Source organism: Dipodomys merriami, unplaced genomic scaffold (genome assembly GCF_024711535.1).
Source record: "Dipodomys merriami isolate MVZ:Mamm:240054 unplaced genomic scaffold, mDipMer1.0.p SCAF_5, whole genome shotgun sequence".
In the NCBI taxonomy this organism is placed as follows: domain Eukaryota; kingdom Metazoa; phylum Chordata; class Mammalia; order Rodentia; family Heteromyidae; genus Dipodomys; species Dipodomys merriami.
This window is the reverse complement of record NW_027206068.1, coordinates 23,072,328-23,085,674: the sequence shown is the minus strand read 5'-3', so window position 1 is coordinate 23,085,674 and position 13,347 is coordinate 23,072,328. Positions and strand designations below refer to the sequence as shown.

The following is a 13,347-nucleotide window of genomic DNA, read 5'->3' as shown; positions in this document are numbered from 1 at the left end:
AATGGCTAATGATATTCACTAAAGATACCTATTCATATAGAATGTGACTGAAGCCTTAACATCATTGGAGATGTACTTTCCAAATAACACAATTTAAAACTAAATTTAAAATACAGATTTTTGGATAATAGGGGAGGGAAGGAATAGTGGGAGAACAACAAAGGAGGTAATGTACTCAGTACCTTACTCATGTAACTGTAAACCCTCTGTACAGCATCTTTACAATAAAATAACATTTAAAAATATAGATTTTAATTTTTCATTATTTTTATTATTTATTTTACTATTTTTATTATTTTTTTGTTATTTTTATTTAAAAATGCTAAAGAAATAAAGGGGTTACAGTGACATAACTCAGGCAAAGGGTACATTTCCTTTTGGACAATGTCCCTTTTCCCTTCCTGTCTTCCAGTTTGTTCCTCCTATTCCCACCCAAAATTTGCATAGTTCATTTTCAACAGAGTGCCCAGTGAGTACCACTGCTACATTTGTTTGTTCTTTGTCCCACTATATAGATATTTAAAAATAGATTATTTAAAATGAAGCAAAGAAGAACAGTTTAGATGCTTACCTTATAATATCTCCTTCAAGAGCAATCACTCTCTTAATGATTTTCTGCTCTGGGTTTTTAGGAGACCTAGAATGAGAAGGAAAGGTTATGAAATCAGATATGTTCTTGTTGTTTTAAGAAAATAAAAAAGGAGTATTATGACAAATTAGATTATATTAACATCATTATAGAACTCTCTACACTCACAACATGAAATCAATCCTACTTAGGTTACAAGTGATAGTAAGTATCTCTGCAGATAATTCTCTTTTGAATTCTCTGCAAGAAAAGAACCCTTACTAAACTTAACCGAAACAATACATATAGAGGGACAAATAAGTTTATTATCAAGACATGTCATTGATTGCTACATTTTTGTTGCTAGTAAACATAATCACTTTATTGGAAAAAGGATTCATACATGAGAATAGACTTTTAAGAAATAACATTCTTAAGTTTACATCATTTAAAATTAACAGAAGGATTTGATTTAAATTATGCAGAAAACAGAGCATTACAGACAGTTCAAAGAATTTGACAGGATTGATATAGTTTTAAAAAGATAGTTTATTTTAATTCACTTGATAATAAATTTTTACTAGAAGAAACACTATCTGCTCTAAGCCAGTGTGTTTATCTCCCATATTGAAGTAGGATTGATCTGTGAGGTCAGTGGAATGTGGGAAAGTGATGGCATTTCTCTTTTGAGATAAGGATGTTAAACAGATTTTACAATCCACTTTGGGATTTTCCTCTTCCTCTCCCTTATCTTCAATATCTGTTCCCTAAAACTTCCTTCCTGTTTCCCTCAAGTCCATCTACTGGATATTTCATTCTGTCCTGAGTAGATCTGTGGAAGAAATTCCCAAGATGAGGAAACCAGGTCAGGCCAGCAGTCAGTAAAGTTCTCAGGTATTTCGGTAAAAATTTTCAGGGTGTATGTAGGCCCGGTCAACAGTCTGAGAGCAAACTCATGATGGAGCTTGAACTGTAACACCCAACAAAGCAAATGTGTGAGATCAGAGCTCATTGTAAGCTGCTAGAAATTGAGATACAGTATGATTCAGCAATGTATAATTATCTTAATTTGCCAATTTCCTGCCAATCAGATTTTAAACTTTTTGCCTTAACAAACCCCACATAGCAAAAAAACAAAAACAAAAAACAAAACAGCTCCTGTAGCAATCTTATAAATGGTAATTTAATATGTACTTGAAAATTATGGACAAAATATTTTAAATTTGTCACATTTTGGATTATACTGCTTTTCTTAAAGAATGTCAATACACACAAATGGAAAAGATAAAAAATATTAAGAATTTCCTATATCAAGGAACAGTTTCAGTAAGATTTATGGTCTACAATATATCTCTATGTTCTACAATATTATCTTTATAATATACAATCGCGTCTACTTGTGACAATGAGTTTCAAAGTGTTGCCACAAGCTTGTTTCTTGATATTCTTTACCTTAAAGGGAAATTTGATCAGAGTTTTGAATATTCTCTCCTCTTCATTGAATTGAGTAAACGTTTTATTTCAACAACTAATATCATTAACTATAGCTAAAGTGAGAGGCTTGGGCACATAAAGGCTATTTAGGGCCTCTATGCAGGAAAAAGTATAGACCATGTAGAAAATGTTTTCCCATCTCTGTATAAATATAATAATGCATAAAACAAATATTCAGATTCAGCAGTCACCAAAGAATTGCAAATTTAATGAATAGGATAATTTGTTAACATTAATAAACATAGAACATTATCAAGGGTTTAAGAATGTGGTTATCTCTATACAAACAGTGTAGTCAGAAATTCCTTTCTGTAATGTTGCCTACATTTTATATTCTTTTTAACATATCAATTTAAACTTCTAGGAATTTATCTCAATGAGGCAACTATGAAAGTATGCAAAATGTAATGATACAGGAATATCAACCAAAAGTATGGATTAAAAGTCAGAAAGTATTTGTACTATAACTTCATATCTTTAATTGCACAAAGAAAAATGTGCATCCAACTTTATTAGAAAGATGAAGAAGAATCTAAAACCGATGGGATAAAGATTCTGTGAATGTTAAAGATTTTTATCCTCAGGTGTTTTTTAGTCATTACAATCATTAGCACATGACAACTGTATGTCATATGACATTACCTAAGAAGAAATATTCCAAAACAAAAATAAGAGTGGAGTTAATTACCAGTTCCCACCTAAATCTGAGGTAGAATTTACACTAATTATATATCATAAAAAAGCAATCCTATATATGTGGTAAAGTTTGCCAACAATATTGATGTCTTGGAGATGCCAGAGAAGTACCTTATTTTTAAATAAATTGTATTTTAAGATTATGAAGCAAAACATAATATATAAAGCAAACTATCGATATAATTAGTCATATGAATAAATTTTAATGCAATATTAAACTCCTGAATCTAATCAAATCATTCAAAATGAAAAAATCTATTGCAAACATTAATTTCATTACTGCTTAAAATCTATATTTTAATCATTAGGCTGTTGTTGAATACGTTACTTTGATGTAAGTATAACAAGTTAAAGAGTTATGATAGATTTGTATCATAAAAGTAATTAAACTTCTTTTTGTCTTAATTTTTTTGGCCACTTGCCTAGCTCCTAGAACATGTGAAGAATGAGAAGTGAAAGATTAGGCCTTACTTTAGGAACACATTGTGTTCTGTCCAATAAATACACAAATTTGCATTTAAATTTGTAATTATATGGTTTTCATAATTTAATCAAGCTCAGTTTCTCCAGAGGTTGGACAAGAAGCCTGGATGTATATGATAAGGCAGAACATGTTCCCCATAAGAAAAGTTGAGGGGCAAGGAAAGAGGTCTAAAGTACATGCCACAAAATTTCCCTTCCCTCCCCTCTACCCTTCCCTTTCTTCCGCTCCACTCTCCTTCTCTAGTGGTACCAGGGTTTGAACTCAGGGCTTCACAAGCAAGCTCAACTTAACTTGTTCATCTTGTTCACATCACTTAATCTGTGCCTCCAGACCTATTTCTTTGATGGTTATTTTGAAAAGGAAGTCTCATGGACATTTTTGCTTGGAATGGCCTTGAACCTCTGATTTCAATCTCCTGAATAGCTAGGATTACAAGCATGAGAGCTACCAGTGAACGGAAAGATGATGCTCAATATTTTTTAGAATTTTATTTTCTATCTTCATAAGGTTTTTACATTTACTTGCTGATAGTCAAGCACAGCAAGTCTAAGTCTCATGATTACAACTGCAATCCTAACTACACAGGAGGCTGATTTGAGAATACTTATGTAGTAATATTTACCCTGACTATAACACTGAGATACTACCATTTTGTGGTGGAGTAATGAGGTGTTTCCAACATATCTTCATCCTGCTCTCCCATTCTGGGTGGGATACCTTTACACTGGGTCTACACAGTCTTCTACTTATTGTGAAATCTTAAAACCTCTCTTTGTGAATTGGGTATATTTATATAGTTCAGGATTGTCCCAGATTACCATAGAAATAATCTCTGTATTAGAACTTTCTTTAGCCACAGTCTGAGAACTGATTTCTCCAAAGTACCACCATTTATTGAACTCTAATTGTACTCCATATATCCCAATGAAGACTTCCTTTCTTCCTTCCTTCTGTCCTTCCTTCCTTCCTTCCTTGCCATACCTCCAGTCCCAGAGTCTCAAATTTTGATGCATACTAATGAGTAAAAATTATAAATATTTTGGATGCATTATATTAGACAGGCTACTTTTCACTGTCTTAAAGGATAATCAAGCACTAAGCCATAATTAATTTTTAAATGCTATAAATAAGCCAGTTGCTAGTGGTTCATACCATAATGTTGCTCATGAGGCTGAGATCTAAAGATTGCAGCTTAGAGCCAGCCTGGGCAGTAAAGTTTGTGAGACGCTTATCTACAATTAACCACCAACAAATCTAGAAGTGGAGCTGTGGCACAAGTGGTAAGGCACTATGCTTGAACACAAAAGTTCAGGGAGAGTACCCAGGCCCTGAGTTCAAGCCCCAAGACCAACCAAAAGGAAAAATTTTTAAAGGCCATAAATAATATAACTTAATAGTGCAAGTTTTTCTACTTTGTAACAAAAAATAATGGAATAAAAAGTGTACAAAAAGCAGTCATAAAAGATCAAATCAAATGATAACTTCCCTCCTTTCACTTTTAAATTATGGAAATATTACCAGGATTTGACATATTTTTATATAGATAAAGTGAAAAGACCTTTTGTTCATAATTTGCCCTTTCTCTATTACCTTTAATCTTGCTTATTCTTCACATCCTAAGTTGCTCACTGGGTGACTGTGATGGATGGGGCCCCATAAACTGCCAATGTCCCCACTCCAGTGATATGTAACCAGTGTCACTGTTACCTCTGCTGACTATAAATGAATTAACCACCAACCTAGTTCTCACTTGCAAAGACAGAAGATCTGATCCTGGGTCCAAAAAGGGGAGGCAGCCATTAAAAACCTAGCTGTGGGCATGGCATGACTTGTCTGTACATTTTTAAACATAAATCATGGGCTGGCCACACAAAGAAGAGTTTTCACATAAGAAAGAATCCAATTTCTTATTTTTCTTGAATAAAATAACCCTAGATCCACAATCTTGCATGAAGAACTCCATGGGATCCAAGGAGAACATACTAAAGATTTATAAACAAGTAGTGCTTAGGTTAACGGAGTTTATGGATTTCTAGAAATCCAGAAGCATTTTTTTCTTACCAGTGGTGTGATATGAGTAGTATGTAGTAGTATGAAAGCATGAACTTTAAAAAATAAAACTGATTTATAAAGACTTTTTAATGAAATGTATTCTTTTTCTAATTTTACTATGATTAGGAGAGCTTTACTAAGCAAACCATGACAACTAGTCTTATTAGTAAGTCAGCCTTGAGTATGTAAAAATCAATTAAATGTATATTATGACTAACTTCTGGGATGAAACATGGCTGTAATAATTGGTAATCGAGTTTCCAAATCTAAAATTGCACTTAACTTTGAAAAGATAAGAAATTTAGTATAATCCTAAATTCATTTCCATCAATATTAACTCAAGCATCTCAAACATGGAACTCTACAATTTTCAAGTATTAAGTGTAATTATAATTGTACATCATTGTATAAGCTAGGTTGTATATAAATGAATACATATAGTATACAGATAATGCACAGACTTAATACATTGACTTAAATTGACTCCAAAATTGCTTATGTTTATTCTGGATTGCAACAAAAAGATCTTACTTGCAATGGAAAAACTTAAACTTAATAGTGTTGCAAAATAAAGATATATTTTTGCATATATTATTGTTATGAGCTGAGAATTTGAACCCATCCCGTTTTCTTTTTCCACTACACATATCTATGGATTAACATGCTCTCTAGAGACTTTGGTGACATGCATTATTAATGTCTCAGCTATGCTATTAGACTCAAGGTTTCCCAGAAAAATCAAGTGAGGCAAATATATGGAGAGAGGGAAGACTGCACTGGTAGGATCCAAACTTCTCTAAATGCTCCCTCCTTTGGAGAAAGGTCATAGTGTAGATCTTAGAACACGTAGGAGAACAATAAGTAGAATACGAGGTATATTGAACTCATTTTGGTGCTAACCTTGTTGAACTTATTAATTTTTAAAACATAGTATTATTGTTTTGCAGAAGAATTCTCAGGTCTGAATAACTAAACATGATTTTCTCCCTTGAAAATGTCAACTGCATGTTCTCAATAGCAAACTGAAGAGTGTCAGCAAGTGTCTTCGTGAGGTTTGGGAATTGTACAAAGTCAATTACAACTAGTCACAAAATTATCATTTGCTTGCTCAGCTTGACAGTTGCCTATATAGCTCTAGTTGATAAGTTATCTGAAACCTTTTCTTTGTATTTTATTTACTGTTACTACAATAACAATGTAGTTACTACAATAACAATAACTGATTGTGTGTTGAAAACATAGCTAGATAATATAATGCATCATCTTTGTAAAAGGAAGTAAGTTGAGAATGACAAAAATTCAGGTGAGAAGTTTATAAAGATTTATGAGAAACTATACATCAGCTTATTAGGATAAAGCAAGCTATACAGCCACAGAACAGTGATGAGAGAGACATAGACAGGTGAATTTGAAGAATGTGGTACCTATGGATTCAGTAAAGAAAGTACAAACCCCTTAAGGCCTTCACTTGGAGGCAGAAGACCCTGGGAATTGCTACTTTCAGGTTTTAGTCATTTATCAAAGCCTCAGAATTAGAAAAGGCTTACTCATGCTGCCTTCATTCACAGGCCTGTGATGATCTTTCCCCTTGTCAGCTTACTTTAGCAAAGGTAATCCCCTCCCCCTCCCTCCTCAACTTCCCCCCCTCCCCACCCCCCAAGGACACCACTAGCTTTTTCTGCTCACAGCTGGTGCTTTACCACTTGAGCCATATTTATAGTTCAGCTTTTATGCTGGTTATAACTGGAGAATCTCATTGACTTTGCTTCCCCAGCTGGCTTTGAACTACAATCCTTAGATCTCAACCACATGAGTACTAGAATTATAGTATGGAATTATATAAAAAATTATAGTGAATACTGGCATCTGACTAACAGTTTATTCTTTGTAAGAAAGTGAGGAGAGCAAAATATTCCACATTATACAGAGTGGGATGTTAGCTTCCCAAGGTTGTCAGGGAGAGGAGAAATGGGAAGATGTTGATCCAAGGATGCCAAGTTTCAATAAGAAAGGAGTTTGGAAATCTCGTTTATAGCATGGTGAGTATAATACAAATAATGTACTGAATCCTTTGAAACTGAAAAGAGAGTAGGTCTTAAATGCTTTAATGACAAAAATTAGGTATGTGATGTTATATATATGTTCATTACCTTAAGCTAATCATTTTAGCATCTTCATGTATACTAAATCATTATATTGTACTCTAGAAGAACAGCTAATTTTTGTCAATTATGTCTTAATATAGCTAGGAAAATATTCCCAGTTGTCAGTATTCAAGTTATAGAATGCCAAAGAAATTCTTTTCTAGAAATCATGGTCATATCTCAGCCTGTGAAGCAGCATTTTGCATGGCTAGCTTCTTTCCATTTTTATTTGCTGTAAACAGTACGTGTCCAAGTATATCTTCTTAAAAACATTAACTTATTTTTTATTGCATAGATGTACAAAAGGGTTTCAATTCCAGAAGCCAGGCTATGAGTACAATACATTTTGATCAGTGTCACCCCTTCCATTCTTCTCCCTCATCTTCCTCTACCCAATCTCTACCCACAAGTTATGTAGTTTCTTTTTAATATAATGTACATCAAACATAATGACTGTATTTGCTCACTCTCCCTTCCTCCACTAGTGAATCCCCCTCTCTTTGTTTGCCCCCACCAGGAGCATCTATTTAAAATAAAAATATTAAATATGTTCAGACAGCTATTTGTCAGATGTATTCCTTTGCTGATTCTTTAAATTATTCAAACTTTTACCTGGGCAAGGTAATGAGTACATTTCTTATCAAGCATTGTTGCCTCCTCCTTTGTTTCCCCTTCCCACCCCTTCCCATCTCCACCCCACTCCCACCACCACCCTTCCCTCATTTCCCCTTCCCTCCCCTCCCCCCCAGCCAACGGTGTAAAGTTCGTTTTTCGACATAACATCTTGTACATCTAATTGTTGCAATGGGTCCACCTGTATTTTTATTTAAATAAGTTGGTTTTTTCCCTTCCCCTCCACAAATTATACCAACATCAAATACAGTGAAAACAGGGGTTATATCGTGGGGGAAAGACATACAAAGCAACAAAGAAATAATCTTATAAATATGTTAGAAACAATCGCAAGAAAGAAAACACATTTGAGTCCTTATCTTGGGGTTCAGTTCGCCTAATATCAACTTATCTGACCATTTCTGCTTATCTCAGACATATACTAGTAATTGCAAATAAGGGAAACCATGGGACCTATGTTTCTTTGGGCCTGGCTTACTTAATATAATTTTTTCCAAGTCTTTCCATCACAATAAAAAAAAAGAGAGAGGAATGTTGCTATTACAGCAATGAGTCCAGGCTGGTTGAGGAAAACATGGAAGCCCTAAACAAATTGCAAAAATAATAAATAAATAAACAAAAATATACAAACTTTGACTACTTCTTTTTTCCAATTTATACAACTTTATTCCAGATTAGTGGGTATCTGCTTAAAAACAAGACATACAATGGTATCCATATGAAGCTGCTTTGATTCTAGGCTGTAAGATGCTGTAATGTGAGAAGGCTCACCTGTGTTTCCTCAGAATCACTCTTCTATTATTCTGTGCACACACCCAGAGTATAATATCTATGGCTGTCATGTTAAATGTTTTACAATGTGTTCATTTCACAGACTCCGACATCACCAGAAGCTCAAATGTGGTCAACAGTTTCCCTCCAAACCAAAAGTCCATGACTATGGAAGTGAAGTGTACCTGGTTCCCTCATGTTCCCACAGCTAAAGCTTAATGACACCAGAGAAATGATAAAAGCCATTGTAATCCTCAAAGACCACCCCTCCACCCACAAGAGAGTAAACCTAGGCTAAGTAGAAGCAAGTGAAATTGTTTCTAACCAGTTTTACATGCCCGCCACTTCAATGTAAAAGGAGGTTTTGACTTAAATAAAAGCAGATTTTCAGAAGCATATGCTCACCACCCACAATTCTTCATCAGAGTGGTTGAAATGTAGGAATTTCATGTTGCTTTAGCATGGACACTTTGCCAAAAGACATGAGCACAAACGTCACTGTTAAGAACAATCTTATCTACTATGAAGTATGTATGCAGGGGTCTATTCTATAGGCAAAGGCACAATGCTATGGAATGACCATATGGATAGATGCTTTTGACTTACACAGCAGGATGAAATTCCCTTGGAAACTTTTAAGTAATTTAACCCTATTTGAGAGAGCCTTAATAAAATCACGTAAATACTTCCTGCAAAAATCCTCTGCTCCAGCTTCATTTTAAAACATAGAGCCCCAAATTCTTACTGGTGCATACTGCATCTCTCCCACCCTATATCAGCTCTTTCTCCCTGCTGCCATCTGCTTTTGTTTTCCCCAGCACAATAACCATCCCTCCAGGCTGTTCCCTGGCATGTAGATTCCTCCCTTCATGTCTTTACAGCACAACTCAAGAAATGTTCTAGGTCTCTTTCAATTCTTCTTCCCAAAGATTTCCTTCGGCCCCACTCACCCTGTACATTTCAGACACCTATACTCAGATATTAATAGTCAAGTAAGAATAGGGAAGTTTGGAAGTGGCGCTGTAGCTCAAGTGGTAGAGCGCTCGCCTTGAGCTGAAGAGCTAAGGGACAGCGCCCAGGCCCAGAGTTCAAGCCCCATGACCGACAAAAAAAAAAAAAAGAATATGGAAGTTTGCTTTCGGCTCTCTATTTTAAATTATTTTCTATGATAATGTTCTGGGTCATACATGGCAGGACATTTTTTTGAATATACTGTCTTTTTTCTCACTGGCTTCTCTTTATAAATATTTCTATTATCTCTAAGTAGTTATACAAAGGAGTTGTCATTCAATGATTGTCTTTTAAAGTTACATTTCTGTAAATCCTTATAACCCTAGGTTTAAAAATGTCAAATACAATATTCAGAGGATTCCTATGATGAAAATGTGGCTAATTCTAATGTTTCTATAACATATATTATTAACTTTTAATACAGAGAAGTCTCTCTATTTGTAATTACAGTGATCTAATCATAGCCAAAAACCTACTTTAGAATTATTAGTTACATGTTTTGAACAAATACAGAGTGTAGTTTTAAGAAAAGAATCAAAGAAAGGTAACTCAAAATAAGTTAGGTGAACATAGTTTAATATAGTATCTTTCATACTATCTCACTAGCCTTTCTAAGTTAAAAATCTCATTTTAATCAGTTCCTAATGTCTAACCTAATCACTTTGAAGTCAAAGACTCAGCTGTTTAGAATGCAGACTGCATCACTGCTGTGGCTATGTGTACTTGACCTCGTGCCTGTTAACAAAGAGACTCAATTAATTATTTGCTGTTTTGAATGGCTATTTCATTTCACCTCCACCTTTCTTTAAGTGTTCAAAGGCTCAATTGCTTTATCACCTTAACCTGAGCTTTGGGAAAATGCATGCTGAATTTCTTAACTGCCAACTAATAAACTATCTTCATCCAGAAAGTTAATTTTCAGGACCATAGCTCCTGTATGTCTTATGCTAGAGTCAGCTGAAGTAACATATTGACCTGGTGTCTCATCAACTTCCAGGACATTCTCTTTGTTTTGAATGGTGGCTTCAGTTTTAAGTGATTCTCTTGATCTGGGACAGGAGACATGTTAGCACCTCAGTGGGCTGTATTTTCACAATCATGATGTTTTGTCAGCAATCTTACCGTATATCACATGGGATGTTTATGCTTTCTGTGCACATTAATGAGATGTCAATGAATAGTATATTGGTTTTCCCACAAACTTCTAGTTTTCACTATATACTTTCAAGTCACATTAAGCTCAAGAGTACAATTTCATATTTCAACCTCAAAACAACAAAATCTAGCAAGAAAATAGCTTTGACTTAAAGATGAAGATGGATTGTTACAATGTTTAGGGCAACAAAACTGATCAGTGACCATCTAAATATTTAAAAAAACACAAAACCAAGGAGAATATGGAATCTATGAAGAATTTTCCATCTCTTGAATTTCTTTAGCCTTGATATTCTCAGCATTGAAAAGTTCCTATTTGTTGCATATTTGTTTCTCTGCATATTCACTGTTCCTGTTCCTGCAAATAGAATGACATGAAGAATACTCTCATTCCCTATCAGCTGCTTTCATTAAAAAAATACACAAGTAACAAATAATTGGTAAGGATGATTAAATCATAATATATATACTAGGATATTGCCACTAGGTATGCTGTATATATAAAGACATAAGTAATTTGTCTTTTTCTATCTAGATCATTTTATTTAGCATATCCTCATGGTGTACAATTATCAAAATTTTGTTCCAAAGTTGGCAATTTAATGACTAATACTAATCACTGTTACAAATATACAATTGATTTATTAATACCTAGTAACAATATCTTGGAATATTTCTCATGATATTATAAAAGTATGGCAACTGAGACTTTGAAAACTAATAGTAATTCCTCTAATATTTCTTGAGATTTTATGCTGTCATTAAAATAAATGAGCTTATCACCTTCACACACAAAAATTGTATGAAATTGAGCCTATAGCTCCTCACATATTCAATGTAGCTATAATTCAAAAAGGAAAGTCAGCAGAAGCTGGGTAGCTCATCCATCTAATTCTAGCTACTGAGAAGGCAGAGATCTGTAGTATCTTAATTAATGGCCAGCTCAAGTGGCAAAATTCCCTAGACTCCAACTCCAAATGAATCAGCAAAAACCAGGGCCGGAAACATGGCTCAAGTGGTAGAGTGCTTGCTGAGCAAGTAAAAGACTGTATAAATCCTAGCTGAGAACAAGGGCTCATACCTGCAACCCTAATTACTTGGGAGACGGAGACTGAGATGATTGTAATAACAAATCAGCCTGGGTGAAAACTGGCTGACCCTAATCAATAAGAAGCTGGACAAGATGATAGGCTGTCACCCCAGCTACCCAGGGACCATAAATAGAAGGATTGCTATGTAGGTTGGCAAAAGCAAGACTATATTTGAAAAATGAAGAATGAAAAAATGGCAGGGCATAGCTCAAGTGGTGGGGCAGCAGGCAAGCACAAAGCCCTTAATTCAAAGCCCTCAGTACCACCACCAAAAACAAAAGAAGTACAAAAATCCTAGGCATGTTGGAAAAGAAGGGAAAATCCTATTTAATTTCAACCTAAAACTGGATGTGAATATAGAATAAAGAATAGCAAAATAGAATAATATAACTCAAGAAATATCAAAGTCATTTATTTTAGACTATAAAATGCTACCCATAAATCCAGTGCCAGAATCCTGAGATCTGAGAATTTCCGTTAGAGGCCATCCCAAGCAATCAAGTCTATGAGATTCTTATCTCCAATTAAATATCAAAAAGCTGGAAGTGGGACCATGGCTCAAATGGCAGAGCACTAAGATGAAGCACATAAGCTCAGGGAAAGTGCATAGGCCTTGGGTTGAAGCCACACACACACACACACACACACACACACACACAAATGTCAATCATAACCCAAAAACTGATAGAGAAACCATGATATAAACAAAAGGTTATAGATTTGGGTTCAGAATATATTTCTCATAGTCACTAATTCATTCAATAAATGTTTGCTTTCCTGTGTGCCACTAGTTTACAAAACAGACTTTATTAAACTCCGTGCAAAGCATACACTTTTAAGTGTTCAGGACCAAAAGATAGGTATATCTTTTCCTTGCATTTATTTGTTTTTTTCATGAGGAAATCTAGATGATGACATCTAGTACTGCTGACCTCAAATGTTACAAGAGCTACTAAATATCAGCTACCGCACATGAGCTTGGCATAGAACAAACCTCAGTTATGTAAGCTATAATGTAGTGTCCTGTCGGTCCAATTCGTACATTAAGTAGGAAAGAAGCTATGATCTCTGAAAACTATGACCAAATTATGAACTTCTCTGTACAAAAATCACTACATAAAGTTTGTTTTTCGACATAACGTCTTGTACATCTCATTGTTGCAATAGGTCCACCTTCCCCTCCAATGAACTTTACGACTTTGGCGCATAGGGCAGGAGGGAAGGGGGAGAAATAGGAAGGGTAATAAA

The 13,347-nt window shown here is 34.7% G+C and overlaps 1 protein-coding gene across 4 annotated transcripts in view; it reads right to left on the bottom strand.

Annotated features, from left to right (window-relative positions):
• Immp2l (inner mitochondrial membrane peptidase subunit 2) overlaps positions 1–13,347 on the bottom strand; it is an 864,225-nt gene that overhangs the window by 289,307 nt on the left and 561,571 nt on the right. For all 4 annotated transcript variants that reach the window (XM_069996186.1, XM_069996185.1, XM_069996188.1 and 1 more), the window contains one exon: positions 572–637. In XM_069996186.1, the coding sequence (XP_069852287.1) occupies positions 572–637 (66 nt within the window). The remainder of the gene's footprint in view (positions 1–571; positions 638–13,347) is intronic.